The 16,215-nt window shown below is 42.3% G+C and overlaps 2 protein-coding genes across 2 annotated transcripts; both read left to right on the top strand.

The window, feature by feature from the left end:
• The first annotated feature begins 5,477 nt into the window (after positions 1-5,477).
• LOC134195733 (MFS-type transporter SLC18B1-like) lies at positions 5,478-7,492 on the top strand. Its single transcript, XM_062664812.1, has one exon. The coding sequence runs from the start codon at positions 5,513-5,515 to the stop codon at positions 6,863-6,865; it is 1,353 nt and encodes a 450-aa protein (XP_062520796.1). The 5' UTR covers positions 5,478-5,512; the 3' UTR covers positions 6,866-7,492.
• A 383-nt stretch (positions 7,493-7,875) lies between these two features.
• LOC134195873 (MFS-type transporter SLC18B1-like) lies at positions 7,876-9,560 on the top strand. Its single transcript, XM_062664962.1, has one exon. The coding sequence runs from the start codon at positions 8,031-8,033 to the stop codon at positions 9,405-9,407; it is 1,377 nt and encodes a 458-aa protein (XP_062520946.1). The 5' UTR covers positions 7,876-8,030; the 3' UTR covers positions 9,408-9,560.
• Positions 9,561-16,215: the final 6,655 nt, after the last annotated feature.

The following is a 16,215-nucleotide window of genomic DNA, read 5'->3' as shown; positions in this document are numbered from 1 at the left end:
AGCTTCGAAGTGACCCATTCCATTACACTTTGAGCACATGGTTTGTCGTGCTGGACAGTGGGCTTCTCTAGCGTGATACCTTTCGCAGCGCTTACATTGGTGTCTCGCAGGTGGGGTTGCCGACTTTGACCGTCTGCCGCTAGACTGGTGTCTGCTTGCTTGCAATTTGTCACCTGTGGTATCGCTTTTGCCGCCTGCTGTGCCGCTTTTCGCGCCGTTTCGCACTTGCTCTATAGCCTGGTTCACAATATTGACGCCGCCGTCGACGTCGACGTCAATAATAGAAAGTCACCGCCGTGGCTTAGTGGTTAGCGACAATGGCTACCACTCCATGGTTTGGGGGTTCAAACCCCAGTGACGACAGTAAATTGTGAAACTTGTCTGTCTTTCTTTCTCATGTTTCCCTAGCTTTATCCATGAGACTATGACTCGTTTCAGTCGTTGGGGAGTTTCTGTGGTCTGGCGAACGGTCCGTTGACGATGACGTCCAGTGCTTTCCTGGTGGTCGTTGATATCCACTAGGCGTGCTGTATCGAGTACGCGGTCACCGTAATGCCTGCAATCTATATCGAATTGGCTAGTCATTGATCGCCGTATGGACTACACGGAAACATGTACCCCGCTGGGCTCACCTGCCGGGTTGGTGGGCGCCCAGATGGGGGTAAAGACCCCACTTGCCCATTATGGAGGGGCATAACGACACGAAATGAATCCTATTCCAGCGTCGACGTCGGCGTCAATATCAAAGGATGCCGCCGACGTTGAGGCGGTTTCCTTGAAGTTTGACGCTCAGCTGAGCACCGGCGTCATATTATGAACGATGCCGTCACCTTGCAGATGTTTATGATGTTCTTTCACGGCTTCTCTCTGTCTTGTAGATCTCTTGACCTTCTCCAACGTAAGCTCAGCGTCACACTGTAGACGTTCCGATAGCGCCTGGTCTCTTATGCCGACGACAATTCTGTCCCTCAGCATTTCATGTCGCAAATCTCCGTATTCGCATGTCTCGACCAGTTCGTACAAAGCGGTGATATACTGCTCGATAGACTGATTCCGTCAATTGAAGCGCTCTCTCTCGTAGATCACGTTGCGACGTATGCGGAAAATTCTTCGAATTTGGCAATCACCTCATCGTACTTCTTTTTGTTGTCTTCTGTGATGTTGGTGGAAGTTAGGACTCTCTCTGCGGCCTGTCCCATGCAGTAGAGTAAGGTGGACACTTGACGTACTTCGTCCGTGTCTGCCAGGCCTGAAGCGATTCGAATCTGTGTGAATCTTCTCTTCCACCTCGGCCAGTTATCTGGCTGCCGAAAGTTGAAAAGACCCGGTTCGAGTCGTATGAGTCCCATTCCTGTCGCCATGTGGTGTTATACGATTTGTATTTACTCTACTCAACACACTAGAACTCAACACACTACGAAGACACAATAGTTACCCATGCTTGTCACTGATACGACCCAAGTAGGAATCCGGACCGTTCGCGAATGGGCTAGCCCGTTCGCGAATGGGCTAGCCCATTCGGGAATTCTCATACGGGCTAACCCATTCGCGAATAGGCAAGCGAAATACGAACACGCGTTAGTTCTAGACATGGCTGATCACCGTCGGGACAGCTTCCGCGAATTTCTGCTGACTTTTTCAGCGAAACAGAACTCGCAATTAATTAGTGAAGAGAAGGCTATGCGAATCCGACGAGTTCTGGCGAGTGGAGATGGAAAGCACGCGCGCGTTGACAGCCCTCGTTTCAGATTTTATGTTCGTAGCAAGGGATTCGCAGTAATCGACCTGCCCGTGCTAGGGATGAAAGAAGTTCTTTGTGTGCCTGCACCAAAGGTCAGATGTGTCTGAATTTCATATGTATAATGTTATGCATGTGCATGTGTCGACTGTGTCTGCCCGCCTGCTAGTCTGTTTGTTTGTGTTTCTGTCAGTTTGAGAGTTGAGCAATGATTGAGTTATGTGTATTGTCTAGTTCAGATCTCTGTCTGTCTGCCTGCCTGTCTGTCTGTCTGTCTGTCTATCTGTCTGTCTGCCTGTCTGTCTGTCTATCTGTCTGTCTGTTTGTCATTCAAGGTCAAGTCCATTCGTTAATCTTTGACTTTGCAAGGACTGGTTTGCTTTCACAAATTCCTAGCGTATGTACAAGCAGCGTCTATATGAGAATAAAGTATCTGTCTGTCTGTCTGTCTGTCTGTCAATGATATATTGGCAAAATTGAAGTCTACTTAACAATCAGCTAACTTGAAACTAAAAGGTCCAAGCATAAGTGACTAAAATTAGCAAAACTGTCACTTAATCATGGTGATTTATATAGATTATTTGACTTTGACATTCTAGGCCAAGTCCATTAGTTAATTTATGACTGTATGTATGTATGTGTGTGTGTATGTCTGTTTGCCTGTCTGTCAACACATCTATTTTAAACATTGAAATCTACATACAACACAACTAAGCAAGTCTACTGTCCCTATCGCACATAACCACTAACAAACTAAACATTGGTTTAGACCGCATTCGCATGTGGGCTAGCTAGCCCATTCGCGAATGGGCCCCTCAGACTTGCCATACCGTTTGCGAATTTTAATATATGTCAAGGCTCCACGTGTATGGTAAGAATCTGATATAAACTAGTCGACCAATCTGTAAATTGTTATCATACAGTAGAAGCGATTTGGACATTGGTTTAGACCGCATTCGCAAACGGGCTAGCTAGCCAATTCGCGAATGGGCTCCCCAGACTTGCCATACCGTTTGCGAATTTTATAGCAAGCTGAATTGGACAAAATTACACTCGCTACAAAAAGACACCGGAATTGCATGCACACAAAAGTACAATGGATTGTGCACGCACGAATGCACTAGAAATGTGCACACAAAACACACAGGAATCGTGCACAGAAAAACACGCTGGAATTGTGCACGCATGGAGAGCCGTTCATTCTAATAATAACTAAGTGAGCGGGTTCATTCTGGATACTCAAGGTAATCTGTGGCAATCAGTGGACAATGAGACAAGGAAAAGAATCATGGTGTTGTCCTACATGGACTTCAAGAGCTGGATTAAACTTTAATTTATGTCTGTTTATTCTTCTAGGTTTATTCTTCTATGACTACGACTATCTATTTTTACTTGTTATGTGCATGTGTATATCTTTTAGAGCACTGTACCTGTAGCGATATGAACCAAAATATATTATTATTATTGTTATTATTATGTCCACATTAGGTGGATGTTTTTGCTTTCGCAAGAGTGGCGAGGTTGGTAAGAAAAACCAAATTACTTTAAAAAGTTACGCATTATTGATAGTTTTTAAATTTCTTGGTGGTTTTGGAGGAATTGTGAATGTGATTAGATTAATATAGAGTTGGAAAGCAGCGTGACATCATTATTTCTCAAATGGGTTATTAAGATTTCGTATTTTTTTCTAACTGGTTTACAACACAAAATGTCGCATCCATATATAGCGTTCGAATATATAGATTTCTGTGATAATTTCTCAGTAAACCGTGCGGCTTTGCGTGCGCGTTTCCAGTGTATTTTTCGTGCCTATTTTCAGCGTGATTTTGAGTGCACAATTTCAATGTATTTTTGCGTAATTCCATTTTTTTACAATGTCAGGGTGCATGGTTTCAGTCTATTTCTTTGTGCGTGCAATTCCAGTGTACGTATACCGCGCACAATTCCAGTGTGTTTTATGTGATAGTTTTTTGTGGGTTATTTGGGTTCACGCAATTTGGGTGGACGCAATTCCAGTGTAACCTTTTGCATGTCTAGACTTGTTTTCGTTGTGTTTTTGTGTGCACGCAATTCCATTGTGCACAACTCCTATGTGCACGCGTTACCAGTGTCTTTTTGTCGCGATCGTATTTTTTCAAATTCCATTTGCCATAAATTTCAGTAACGGAAAACTGGACTCGTACTGCAGCTGTACGGTAAAAAATTGATCTAGACCCGAAGACGAATATGTAAATCGGTATTAAGCAGTCGGAACTATTTGGACATTGGTTTTGACCGCATTCGCGAACGGGCTAGCCTATTCGCGAACGGTCTGAATTCCTACTCTGTTCACCTCGTATTCTTATACGGGCTAGAGGATTCCCAAATGGTCAGCCCGTATGAGAATTCCCGAATGGGCTAGCCCATTCGCGAACGGTCCGGATTCCTACTTGGGTCGTATCATCACTACACTATTAATAGAGTCACTCCACACCATTCACAATATGATTTCAGCGCGCCGTAGCATGAATTCTTGAACTGACCACTCACGCTTCTGGCAGAACTCTGCCGGAAACCCCAGCTTGCTCAAAATCCATTCCGTGCGTTTTCCGTGGCTCGCGGGTCTCTGTACATCTTGCCACAAGCAAGAATAGCTCCCTACACAATCTAGAGACCACTCAACGTCGAATACATGTATAGCGCCGAAATCAGTAATAATCGCTCACGGAAGCCTTACGTACATTTTTAGTTGGCCGTGATTGGTCGAAATCTAGATGTTACTTCCGACGCGACGTGCTCAGCTTCTGGTTCGACGCTCAAATAGAACTCGGTTCTATTTGGACGCGTCGCGTCGCGTCGAGCCATTTACAATTAAACTTAGTACGACGCAACGTACGCGAAGCGACACTCAAACATTCGCATAGTGTAACGTTGAGCTGTCTAGTCGAGATTGTGTAGGGAGCTGTCCTTGCTTGTAGATGATCGGCTGCAAGATGTACAAAGGCTCGTGTGTTGCACTGAAATAGATTTTGAGCAAGCTGGAGGTCTCGGCAGATCTCGAGTTCTGCCACTAGAAAATCGTGGTCAGTTCATGCAGCGACGTGCACGGCGCGCTGAAATCATATTGTGAAAGGCACAATTAACGCGCATGACGCTACGCGTGCCACACCCACGCAAAACAACACGACGCTCAAACGTTGGCATATTGTAAATCCAGCTTAACTCTGCGCTAGGTTGCTACACCACATGCGCTAGCTGTCTAGGTTCGTATGGTTTAACTTAATAAGCGAGAACCACACGTGTGAAACACCCCGCCGACCAATCTGCAGAGCCGTATACCATACATGTACCCTGAAAGAAGAAATTTGAGCAGGAGAAAAATTGTGCTTTTTCTAGAAACATCACTACTTGTGTGGAATTAATTTGTGCGACAATAAGACCATGCGCAATAAGACCATACGCAATAAGATCATGAGCAAGGGAAAATATATGTGGAATTTATTTTGTGCGATGGGCTTGTGATCACGCAAAATCGTACGAAATTTTTCTCTCGCACAAATTTCTTCTTTCAGGGTATATAAACGGCTCTGATAATCTGACGGCCCTTGCGTAGCCAGACCCTTCCCGCCTACATCCTTCCGGCCTCCCGTCGACAAATTATACTAATGTGTTAGAGTGTTATTATGCAAATATAGATCCCACCCGACTTCCGGATCGCGGACGTCTGCATCACGTGTCTACCGCACTCGTTGAGGGTCGACTGTACACAATTCTAAGCTTGCACGGTCGACAAGTATGGATGAATTGTCTCGGAATGAAAGCATTCAGACTGTCGATAGAACTAGCAGAAGTCCTACGCCGTCAGTGCCCCGCCGACGTCTCCGTTGTTTTGCCTATGCAGCAGTGCTACTGGTATGCGGCTATCTCAACTACGCCTGCACCTACTTGTCTACTACTTTCTACCCTCAGGAGGCCAAAGCTAGGAAAGGATCAAGAGCTGACACTCTTGTTGGTGTTATGATAGGCGGCAATCAACTGTCTGCTGTCATTGCCGCCTTGGTTGTTGGAGCGCACATGAACAGGCTGGGTGTGAAGTTCATACTTTTGGCTGCGCCGTTTCTCGTTGGAGGTTGTACTGTGATTTTTGGCTTCCTTGAGGATGTGGACTCGTGGACGCCATTTATTTGCCTCAGTATTGCTATCTATTTTGTGATGGGATTTGGACAGACGGCATTTACGACAGCTGCTAATACTGTAGTTGTTACTATGTTTCCTTCTCATGTGGCTGTTGTCTGGGCTGTGGTGGAATTTGCTCTCGGACTTGGGTTTATTACCAGTGCACCACTTGGGGGATGGTTGTATGACACAAAGGGGTTTTTCTTTCCTTTTGTTGTCATAGGAGGAGCGTTGCTGCTATTCATTCCATTGTTGCTCGTCTTCCGATCAGATACTCACTTCATTTCCAGACAAGTTGTTACTGGCAATCGAATGTCCATGTGGGCGCTGCTAAAGATGATACCTGTGCTGGTAGTTTGTGTGAATCAATTGCTCTCATTGGCACCTCTGGCAAGTTTTCAGACTTCTTTGGCTTTGTATCTCGGCAACACGTATGGCTGGCGTGCAACTCAAATTGGATTGCTGTTTCTCATATTAGGAGGAACTTATGTTGGATCTTCAATTGCTGTTGGTGCTCTAATTGATGCCACTAATCCACGAGTTATGATGATCATAGGATTACTGATGGAAGGATGTGGATTGTTGTATATTGCGCCGTCTTTTCTGTTTACATCTCTCTCTCCTGAGCCCTGGCTTGTGTATATGGCTATGGCACTGATTGGATTTGGATTGTCGCTGATTACGACGTCGGCACCCCCAGACATAATTGCCACTGCTGTCTCGAGAGGATACAAAAAAGATATGTCATTGAATGGCGTAGTAGCAGGTGTGATAGGTGCAGCAACTTTTTTATCAGGAGCCCTGTTTTCACCAATAGCTGGAGCTCTGACTGCTTCCTATGGCTTTCGCCACACCACAACTTACTTTGCTTTCGGCATTTTCCTGCAATTTGTTGTGACCATTATAATCAGTGTAATTGAGAAAGGAACCTTTTTGAAAATTTATAGGCAACCAGTTACTAATGAAATTTGATCACTTTAAATAGTTTTTTGTTGTTGATACTTTTTGCATTACAGCAACAGGTCAGTGCAATCGATGTTTCTACTCTATGTTCATGTTCAGATGCAGAGAAACTTGAGTGCTTGATCAAGGCTGCTATCATTGAAACAATCTATCTGAGGATTCACTAAACATTTTAATTAACACCTGTGTACTTTTAATAGCATGAAAATGAGACATAGCGTATATGAATAATTTATGTTTCTACAAACTAAATAACTGACGTTGACCAGGGTTTTATACAGAAATTTCAGATTGGTGGGGAATTTTTACTATGGTATGGCAACGCCCACTCTTCATATTGATATTAATTGGAATCTCCCAGATACATTTCTAAGCTATTAATTAAATTAGGGCATATATGACAAAAATGAAATACAAAACGCTTTCAGATTTGTATGGTCAACCATGTAATATTCGATTTGATGGAAGTGTGCACCTCTCCTGAGGTCACTAATGGATGCGGCTAATGTCACGCCATGCAGAAGAAATGAAACAGAAAAAGAAAAAGTTAATGGAGAAACAAGCAATGCATGTCAGAGACATTCAACCTGAAAAAAACTTGAAAGATTTGGAATTTGCAGAGACAAAATCAGAAGAAATGGCGCGCCGTACAGTTAAACTTCTCCCACCTAAACGAAATTATTACAAGCAATTTTTCTACGTTTAAGGAAGCTTTTCCTTCTGTTCTAAGTCCTATTAATTAACATTGTACAAGTCTTGCCCCTATAAACACAGCTAAAGTCAAAAGCTGTTTTAGCAAAATCAAACTAAGTCATAGAGACAAGACTTCGGAATTATCTGACAAGAAAACTTGAAGCATCTCATGAGAATAGCAATCGAAGATCCCGAAGTAGCCAATTTTGATGACAGTGACTAGATGCATGATGCTAGTGATTTGTTCGCTACTAGAGCCAGAAAACTGAAATTGTAACCAGAAGTTATCTAGGTATAGTCTAGCTGAGCATGTTAGTAGATGACCAAGCACCGTGTTGTTACACGAGCAGCAAGCAGCATGCAGACTCGTGAAAAGTCATCATACCAGGTAATAAACAAGCTAGTAATTATTAGTATTTAGGCATCCCAGCACGTGATTGGTCAAAGCTGAGTGGGTCGGTACCGTACTTCCGTCCCGCGGATGTACAGTACGATTTCCAGGCCGGGACCCTTCTGCACCGCATCCTCCTCTAGTATGAATGAGACAGTTCTTCTGCTGTCGGGGGAGGAAAGAATCGAAGCTGCTAGACGCAGAGAAGCTACTATTACAGTAGTACCACGTACACGTCGACGGCAATACATGTTTGCGGCACTGCTGCTTGCTTGCTCGTACGTCATGTACGTGTGCATCTACCTGTCTTTATCCTTCTACCCACAGGTGGCTGCTCGTAAGAAAGGATCGAGTGCAGACACGGAAGTTGGTGTGTACATAGGTGGCAATCAGCTGGCTGTGGCCATTGCTTCATTGATCTTTGGAACGTACATGAATTGGATCGGTGCAAAGTTTCTTCTCGTGTCTGGGAGTTCTCTTGTTGCGGGCTGTACCCTACTTTTTGGTTTTGTTGATTATATAAATTCATGGAAACCATTTATTGGGCTCAGCATAGTCATCTATTTTGTGATGGGATTTGGACAAGCTGCATTTCTTACAACCTGTAACACTGTGTTTGTTAGGATCTTTCCTACACGTATTGCAACAGCCTGGTCTGCGTTAGCATTCACTCTTGGTCTTGGTTTTGTTACTGGTTCACCGCTTGGGGGACTCTTGTACGATAGTGAGGGTTTCACCTTTCCTTTTGTCGTTGTTGGAAGTATGTTCTTTTTACTAATCCCAATCCTCATCATCTTCCCGTCAGATACATATGCGGAATCAGAAGAAAGTAATGCTGTCAATCAAGTGCCTATGTGGCCACTTGTGATGATGATGCCTGTACTGTTAGTTTGTGCAAACACATTTGTTGCGTATGCACCTGTGTCACTTCTTCAGACTTCTCTTCCTCTGTTTCTTCATAAGATATTTCACTGGAATGCAAGTCATATTGGACTGATGTTTCTCGTGTTTGGAGTAGTGTTTGTTGGATCATCAATTGCTGTAGGTGTAGTGATAGATGCCACTAACCCACAAGCTGTAATGACTATAGGACTACTCACTGGAGGATGTGGAATGATGTTCGTTGGTCCATCATTTGTGTTCTCGTTCTCGCCTCAACCTTGGCTTGAGTATGTCTCGATGGCAGTAATTGGACTGGGAACATCTATGACTGTAATCTCTGTACCTATATACATGATTTCCACTGCCATTTCAAGAGGACATGAACAGAATATGGCATTGATTGCAGCAGTAACGGGTTTGGCAAATTCAGCAATGTTTTTGTCAGGAGTGGTGGCTGGGCCAGTTGGTGGAGTTCTGACCTCTTCATTTGGCTTTCAGTACTCTACATCTTTCTTTGCATTCGCCATTTTTCTTCTACTCTTTGTGAACATTGTAGCCAAGCTAGTATCATCTAGACAACAATGACATTCTTATTTTGATAGATTTGACGTGGTTTATAGAAATGTGTTGAAAGCATGCATTGCACTACGTCTTGATCATGTTTATCGTTAATTAATATTGTACTAGTGCGGCTGTTTAGAAATGAGAAATCTGAGTGCTTCTGTGCTTTTGAGTGCCCTTGCATCCTGGTATTTCCTGTATCACCAGTGCACTTCATAATTAAATTTTAGCTTTTAGAGAATAAGTTTTATAACATTTGGTTAGGTTGCTGCACTGCCACCATATTAGTTTCTTATTGGAGACTTCAGTAAACACAGAGCAGCTATATATAATTAGTAACGTAGCAAGATTCATTTAAAATAACCAATATTTACTTATTAACTCTAGCTTGGGCAGTAAGCACAAATTCTATAATTAAAGAATACCGAAAACAAAACCTTCAGACACTCATGAGTCATCTCATCAACATCTTCAAAGAAACCAAATCAACAACTTTACTGTGACCTCTGGATATAGTCGAGGGCCTACCTACTATTCCAAGAAGCAGTTAAAAATTACTCGAACAAAGACGCTGGAAGCTACTTGTCTGCCAAAGACTGCATATCAATCCCTACCAGCAATATTCACCTCTATGTGTCCAAACACAGAAAAATACTAAAACTATAAGAACATTCAATATCAGTCAGTGCCAGTGTTTCCGATGGAAATTTCAATTAGTAGCCACTTGGCTAGAGAAATTTGTTTGTTTGTAGCCAAGCCCTTTATTTCAGAGCCAAGAAATAATTGCACACAAACATTAAACAGCTAGCAATCTAAAAGACAACAGATGCTATTGATTCAAGTTTAGCTTGGTTGGACAGACGTACAGGCCGGCAGCATTTGTCAATTGTCACAAATTAATCTGACACATGTTATTTTCAAAGGAACGTGACTTTGGCAAGACTAGTCCACAAACCAGACTTCAAGAGTTCAGTACCATATCCTTCTTGGCTTCTTATACCAAAAGTTTAAAAATCCTGTCAACATCACAGTCTTGAAGTTTCGACATTTCAATGCTCAGCATCATTGAGGTCATCATTGTCATTATCCATTTTTGTTGTTTCTATCATCGGTCTCCTTCCACTTTACTTCCGCACTGTCTTCTTCAGAACCTCATTTCTAGTTCAACTCTTGCAGAAGCCACAAAGAGAGTGCCCAGCCATGTGCAGAACATAGAGCATACGCAATCAATCGCCTTCTAGTACTTGGCGCTTTAATGCATATGCATTGCGCTAATTGCCATTCTTAGTGCACTAGCTGTAGCGACTATGCTTGCAAGATACAGAGAAAGGCGTTACACTGTAACAGCTAGCCAACTTGGCGAGAACAAATTACAATTTTATAGCCAGTGACATTATAATAATTGTTTGTAGCATTTGGCTATTTGACGATCAGCCATTGGAAACACTAGTCAGTGCACTTTGCAACCATTCCACTTTTCAATTTTTTAGTTTAGATAAAATTTGAAAGTACATAGTGCATTTCAATTTTTGAATCAATTTTTAACTAAAAATTAATATTACAGAATTGAAAATTGAGTTATATATATAAGAAAATCAAAAATACAAAATTGAAATGACAACTGCACTTTCCAGCTAAGTATATTCTATTTAGTCTTTAGTGACATAGCACCTACATTTGACTGTTGGCACCATCTCCTCCAGGGTGTAGGTACACTCTAGGTGACAACTGACAGACAAACAGGTCAAATAACAAGCTGATTAAATAGCTGTTAATTAATAACTATGCAGTAACCATCTAGAATTCTCTGTGAAAGTCTTGTTCTGTTGATGTGGCGTCTTTAATTCGTCAATTTTACACTTTCGCTAGAGGGATTTCGTTTGTAACACACTTGCAGGTGTACTGTGTACTTACGCCAAAGGCAATCAGGGTTGTGGAACAGGTGCACATATAGGAATAGCACATTGCACCTGCACTTTGATAAATGATTACATAAAGCCGATTAGCTTGTTGTAGCACAAATTATACTAAACGCAATGAGTACACAAAAGTGATAATTGAACTGTATAACTCACACATAATCAAGCCCTATAGAGGATTAGTTGTGGTACACTGTAGTACAGGTTACTAATCAGTTAATAGATAAAATGAGTACAGAAAGTATATGAGATTTACAGACAGCTCAACTATAACACGCTAATAATCATAGTAAATAAGCAATTAACAATTAACAAGCAGAGAGGAAGTTATTTTGGGAAGGATTATTAACTTAATTAAACATTTGCTCTTTTTGTGGATCATGTATTGAGCTAAATTAATTTCTCTTTTAGCATAGCAGTGTTATTTGTACAGTTCGTCTGTCAGCTGTGGGTAAAGCTTAGACCTTGAAGGAGACAGTGCCAACAATCAAAGAATAGGCTTGGTCACAAACTTGAAAGTCCAGCTGTCATTTCAATTTTGTATTTTTGATTTTCTTATATATAATACCTCAATTTTCAATTTTTAATTTTTTGAATTTTTAGTTAAAATTGGTCCAAAAATTGAAATGCACAAAGTACTTTTCATATTTAACCTAAAACTGAACAGTGGAATGACCGAAAAGTGCACTGACAAATATCAAAGTTCAATAGCAGCTCCTCGGTAATTTCAAATTTATCACCTATACTGAAGAAAATAAATGTGATTGTCTAATGTAATGAAATGTTTAACTACATATATACAGACTTGGACAAAATTATAGGGACACCTGGCATTTTTGTGTCTAGTCTAACTTTGGCACTGAATTTTTCTCTAGCAAAACCAAAGGTTTCTCGAATTTCTTTTTTCATGGATTGCGCCATTGTTAGTATGTAACATAGCTTGAGTTCAAGACTGCAGCTGTACTTACTACCTACTGCGCATCTAGTTTGCTTTGAAGAAGGAAGACGGCCATTCCTACTTTTCTTGTCTTTGTACACGTTCATCGCTCTTGGATGCTCATTCTTGGCATACAATCTAAGAATGCTCTGTAGTAGAGAGTGAAAGCAATTTTGTGGGTCCTCATAGCAACATTATGAAAAAAAGGCGAATCATCTGTTTTTGCGCATTGATTTCGCGCATGTCATCACAATTTGAATTGTTTTGCCATTTTAATCAATAAACAAACTTCAACGTATTCAAAAATCATGCGACACTGATTAATTACAAAAAAATCCTGCTAAGGCAAAAACTAATAAAGTTAAAGCAACAAAAGAACATTGACATGCCACTTCCGGTCCGCGTTTTACGTAGCAAAATCTCAAACTGCTGCCGCAAAAATGTCAGTTGCACTAGAACCGCTGCCCTTGAGACCGCCAAACTTAGGCGCTAAGTTAGCCTGAACGTTCAGCTGCACGCAGTTGCAGAGTCTTGTTCCGTGCGATATTTCACGAGTTGCAGCGATGCCTCGAGGCAAACAGTTGAGTCCAAAAACGCGAGGGAAAATTGAAGCCCTTCACTCAGTTGGCCATTCTGTGCGTCACATCGCAGCTTTGTCCGCCGCTCCAAGAATTCGGTTCACCAGTGCCTGCAACGGCTTTCCCATGGCAGCAGCGATTATGAAAAACGATCTGGACGTGGGAAGGCAACGACAATCCGGGAAGATCATCGATTGAAGAGAATGGCACTGCAGAACCGCAGAGCACCATCACGACTGCTCTCGTATCAGCTGGCTGATGAAACCGGCAAGCAGGTGTCAAGTAGAACAGTCCGTCGTCGTCTCAGTGAGACAGGAGTGAACGCTCGGAGGCCTAGAAAAAAACCACTGCTAACAGAAAACCATCGGCGTTTGCGACTGGGATGGGCAACCACTCACACACAATGGACTTTGGATGACTGGAAATCTGTTCTTTTTACAGATGAGTCAAAAGCCAGCATAGGAAACGATGGTGCTCTGTACGTTTGGCGTCGCAAAGGTGAGGAATTTCTCCCTGAATGTTGTGACCGTACGGTCCAGCACGCGGCTAGTGTGATGGTGTGGGGATCGATGTGTCGGCATGGTGTGGGGTCTCTGGTGAAACTGGAAGGTCGTTTGGACAGCACGGCGTACCAACAGGTTCTGGAGGAGCACATGCTTACAGACGCAGCGGCACTGATAGGAGACGACTTTGTCTTCCAGCAGGACAACGCGCCAATCCACACGTCTCGGTAAACAAGACAATGGCTACGCCAGCATGACGTCACACTGTTGGACTGGCCGCCAAAATCGTCTGATGCGAATCCAATCAAGAACTTATGGCATGAACTCAAAACTGCTGCCAACCGTCGCGAACCGAGAATTGCAGCTGATCTCTGGAATGCTCTACAAGAGGCGTGGCAGCAGATTCCAGACGCGCGTGTCCGGAACTTGGCAGAAAGTGTTCCGCGACGTTTGGACGCAATCAGGAGGGCGAGAGGCGGGAACGCTCGGTACTGAGGAACTGGTGAAGGGCTTCAATTTTCCTTCGCGTTATTAAAACCGGCTTTTTAAGTTAAAAAGCCACTAAACAAAATCAGAGAGAGTCTAACTTACGACGCTTACGTAGTCATGACGTCATACACTTTTAGGTCTCGTTTTCCGCAATGCGAAACGTAAAGAAAACAATTTAGGGTCTACAGTATTCTCAAGAAACCTAACAATCAACGCGGTAACTATTAAGTTCTTAACAATATTGATAGTTGGTACATTGTGACCTAAGTATCGTGTTACTACATACCCACAGCGGGGTTTCCCTATAATTTTGTCCAAGTCTGTATACATGCCCTTTTACTAAACAACAGTCACACCTGTCGTGAACAATGTTGTTATGGTGAGGGTAACAGCAGACCTGGTGACACTTATCACCCAGATTTGCACTTGGATGACAAAAGAATTTTGATGTCTCAGTTCGAAACCCTTTGCTGCCATCATATGTCAATAAAGCTGCACATTGAGCAGGTGTGGCAGCAGAGGCTGGAGAAAGATATAAAGGACAGTCGTCATGGAGACCTTGTTCTGTCAGTGAGGGCATTTTATCTGTTGCTGGTAGATTGTCTCGGTTGTTGGACACCTACCAGTTTGGAGATAGTCAAAACTATAGCAAGAAAAAACACTGTTATTTGATTGGTTCATCTATTAGTAGATCTCTCCATGAACAGCTATCAGTTAGGTTGTGGCAATTTAATGTCAAGTTGTTTTGTCAAGGCTGTCTGTAGAAGTTACTGATGGTAACATATTTAAAATAAGTTATATATATATATATATATATATATATATATATATATATATATATATATATATATATGGTTAGGAAGAGATGATAACCTATGGATCACAAGAATGCAATCAATACCAATAAGATCAAAAAATTAATGATGAACATCTTAATATTGAGTTGAAGCTATCCAAGACACAGATGGTTTAGATGGAGAAGCCATCGATACTAAAATGATGCTTTTCTTGCCAAAGTTGCTTCCAAGATACTCAATCAGCACACAAGGTCTGCATGGCTGCAGTATGCGCGAGACCATCAGGAAAGCCGCCTGTAAATCTGACAAGGGCGATGAGATGACCAAAACGGACGGACTGAGAACATTTGTTTAGATGCTGCTCGGCAGTCTAGCGGCGCCTCCCGTCAGAAAACTCTTTGGTGCTGTATGAGTCAGCTAGTAAGGAGATGTACTGCCAAGCAACACCGGTAGCTATAGAGAGATGATATTGCCTGACTAGACACTGCTGCAAAGGATTGAGGCTCCAATAATTGGATCTGATCACTTTTTTGATGAGTTTATTAGCAAACATGTGAATAGTGTTCTTCAAATGCAGAGTCGTTTACCTGATCTCAACAATTCACAAATTGAGTTCCATCTTCTTCAATCGTGTCTTGGTCTGTGCAAGATCAATCACATTCTTTGAACTGTCCATCCTAACCATACCATGTCTCGTTTTACTGCATTTGTTGCAGGTCTTTGTCATTCTCTGGAAATATTGATACATATGCTGCTTTACCTAATCATGCATGGCAACAGGTAATTTTACCCATGCATTTGAGAGGTCTTGGTTTCAGACAAGCAAAAACAACTGCACCAGCAGCTTTCATTTCCAGTTGCAATTCTACCCAACAATTTCATTTTTGTTACTCCAACTATGTTCAGACATTTGGTATAACCTACTTAATTTACAAGCACGACAACATCTGATGCCTCACTTTTTGGATACATACCTGGAGAAGATGAAGTTCACAGTCATTTTAGGAACATTTTAGCTGATTTTCATAAGGAAGTTACTACAGACTTGTCATCTATGTCTCAAAAGTTTCTACAGTCACAGATAGAGTGTTCCATCTTTGCTAATCTCAAAGAATCTCGCAGCGTTTGAGATAATGCTTGCCTAAACACCGTATCATCAATTCATGCCGCAGCCTGGTTGTGGGCAATTCCAAAGCCAAAGTTAGGCCTCGCTATGGCTTCGCATGAATTTGTGATTGCAGTCAAACTCTGGCTGGGAATTCCCATCTCCCAGATTTTCCCAATGCTATACGTTGTGTGTGTGTGGACATACAATTGGTTCATTTGGAGATCATCTCCTCGGATGTGGTCACGGTTCCCTATGATCCAGACGTCATAATTAATGCTCTTCAAGACATCATCTATCACACGTTACTTGTTGATGATGCTGGTTCATGCCTTGAGAAGCGTTGCAGTAGCACTTCTTTCAATCGTCTTGGGGAAGTGTATCATCTCAATTTCACAAACAGCAAGCCTGCTTGTTTTGATGTTTCCATTTGGAATACCATGCAGCCTTCGTACATTACACCATCTTCAACTTTGGCTGGAGCTGCTGTATTTGCTGGAGAGG

This window comes from Corticium candelabrum, chromosome 20 (genome assembly GCF_963422355.1).
Source record: "Corticium candelabrum chromosome 20, ooCorCand1.1, whole genome shotgun sequence".
NCBI classification, from domain to species: Eukaryota; Metazoa; Porifera; class Homoscleromorpha; order Homosclerophorida; family Plakinidae; genus Corticium; species Corticium candelabrum.
This window is presented reverse-complemented; position numbering and strand designations above follow the sequence as displayed.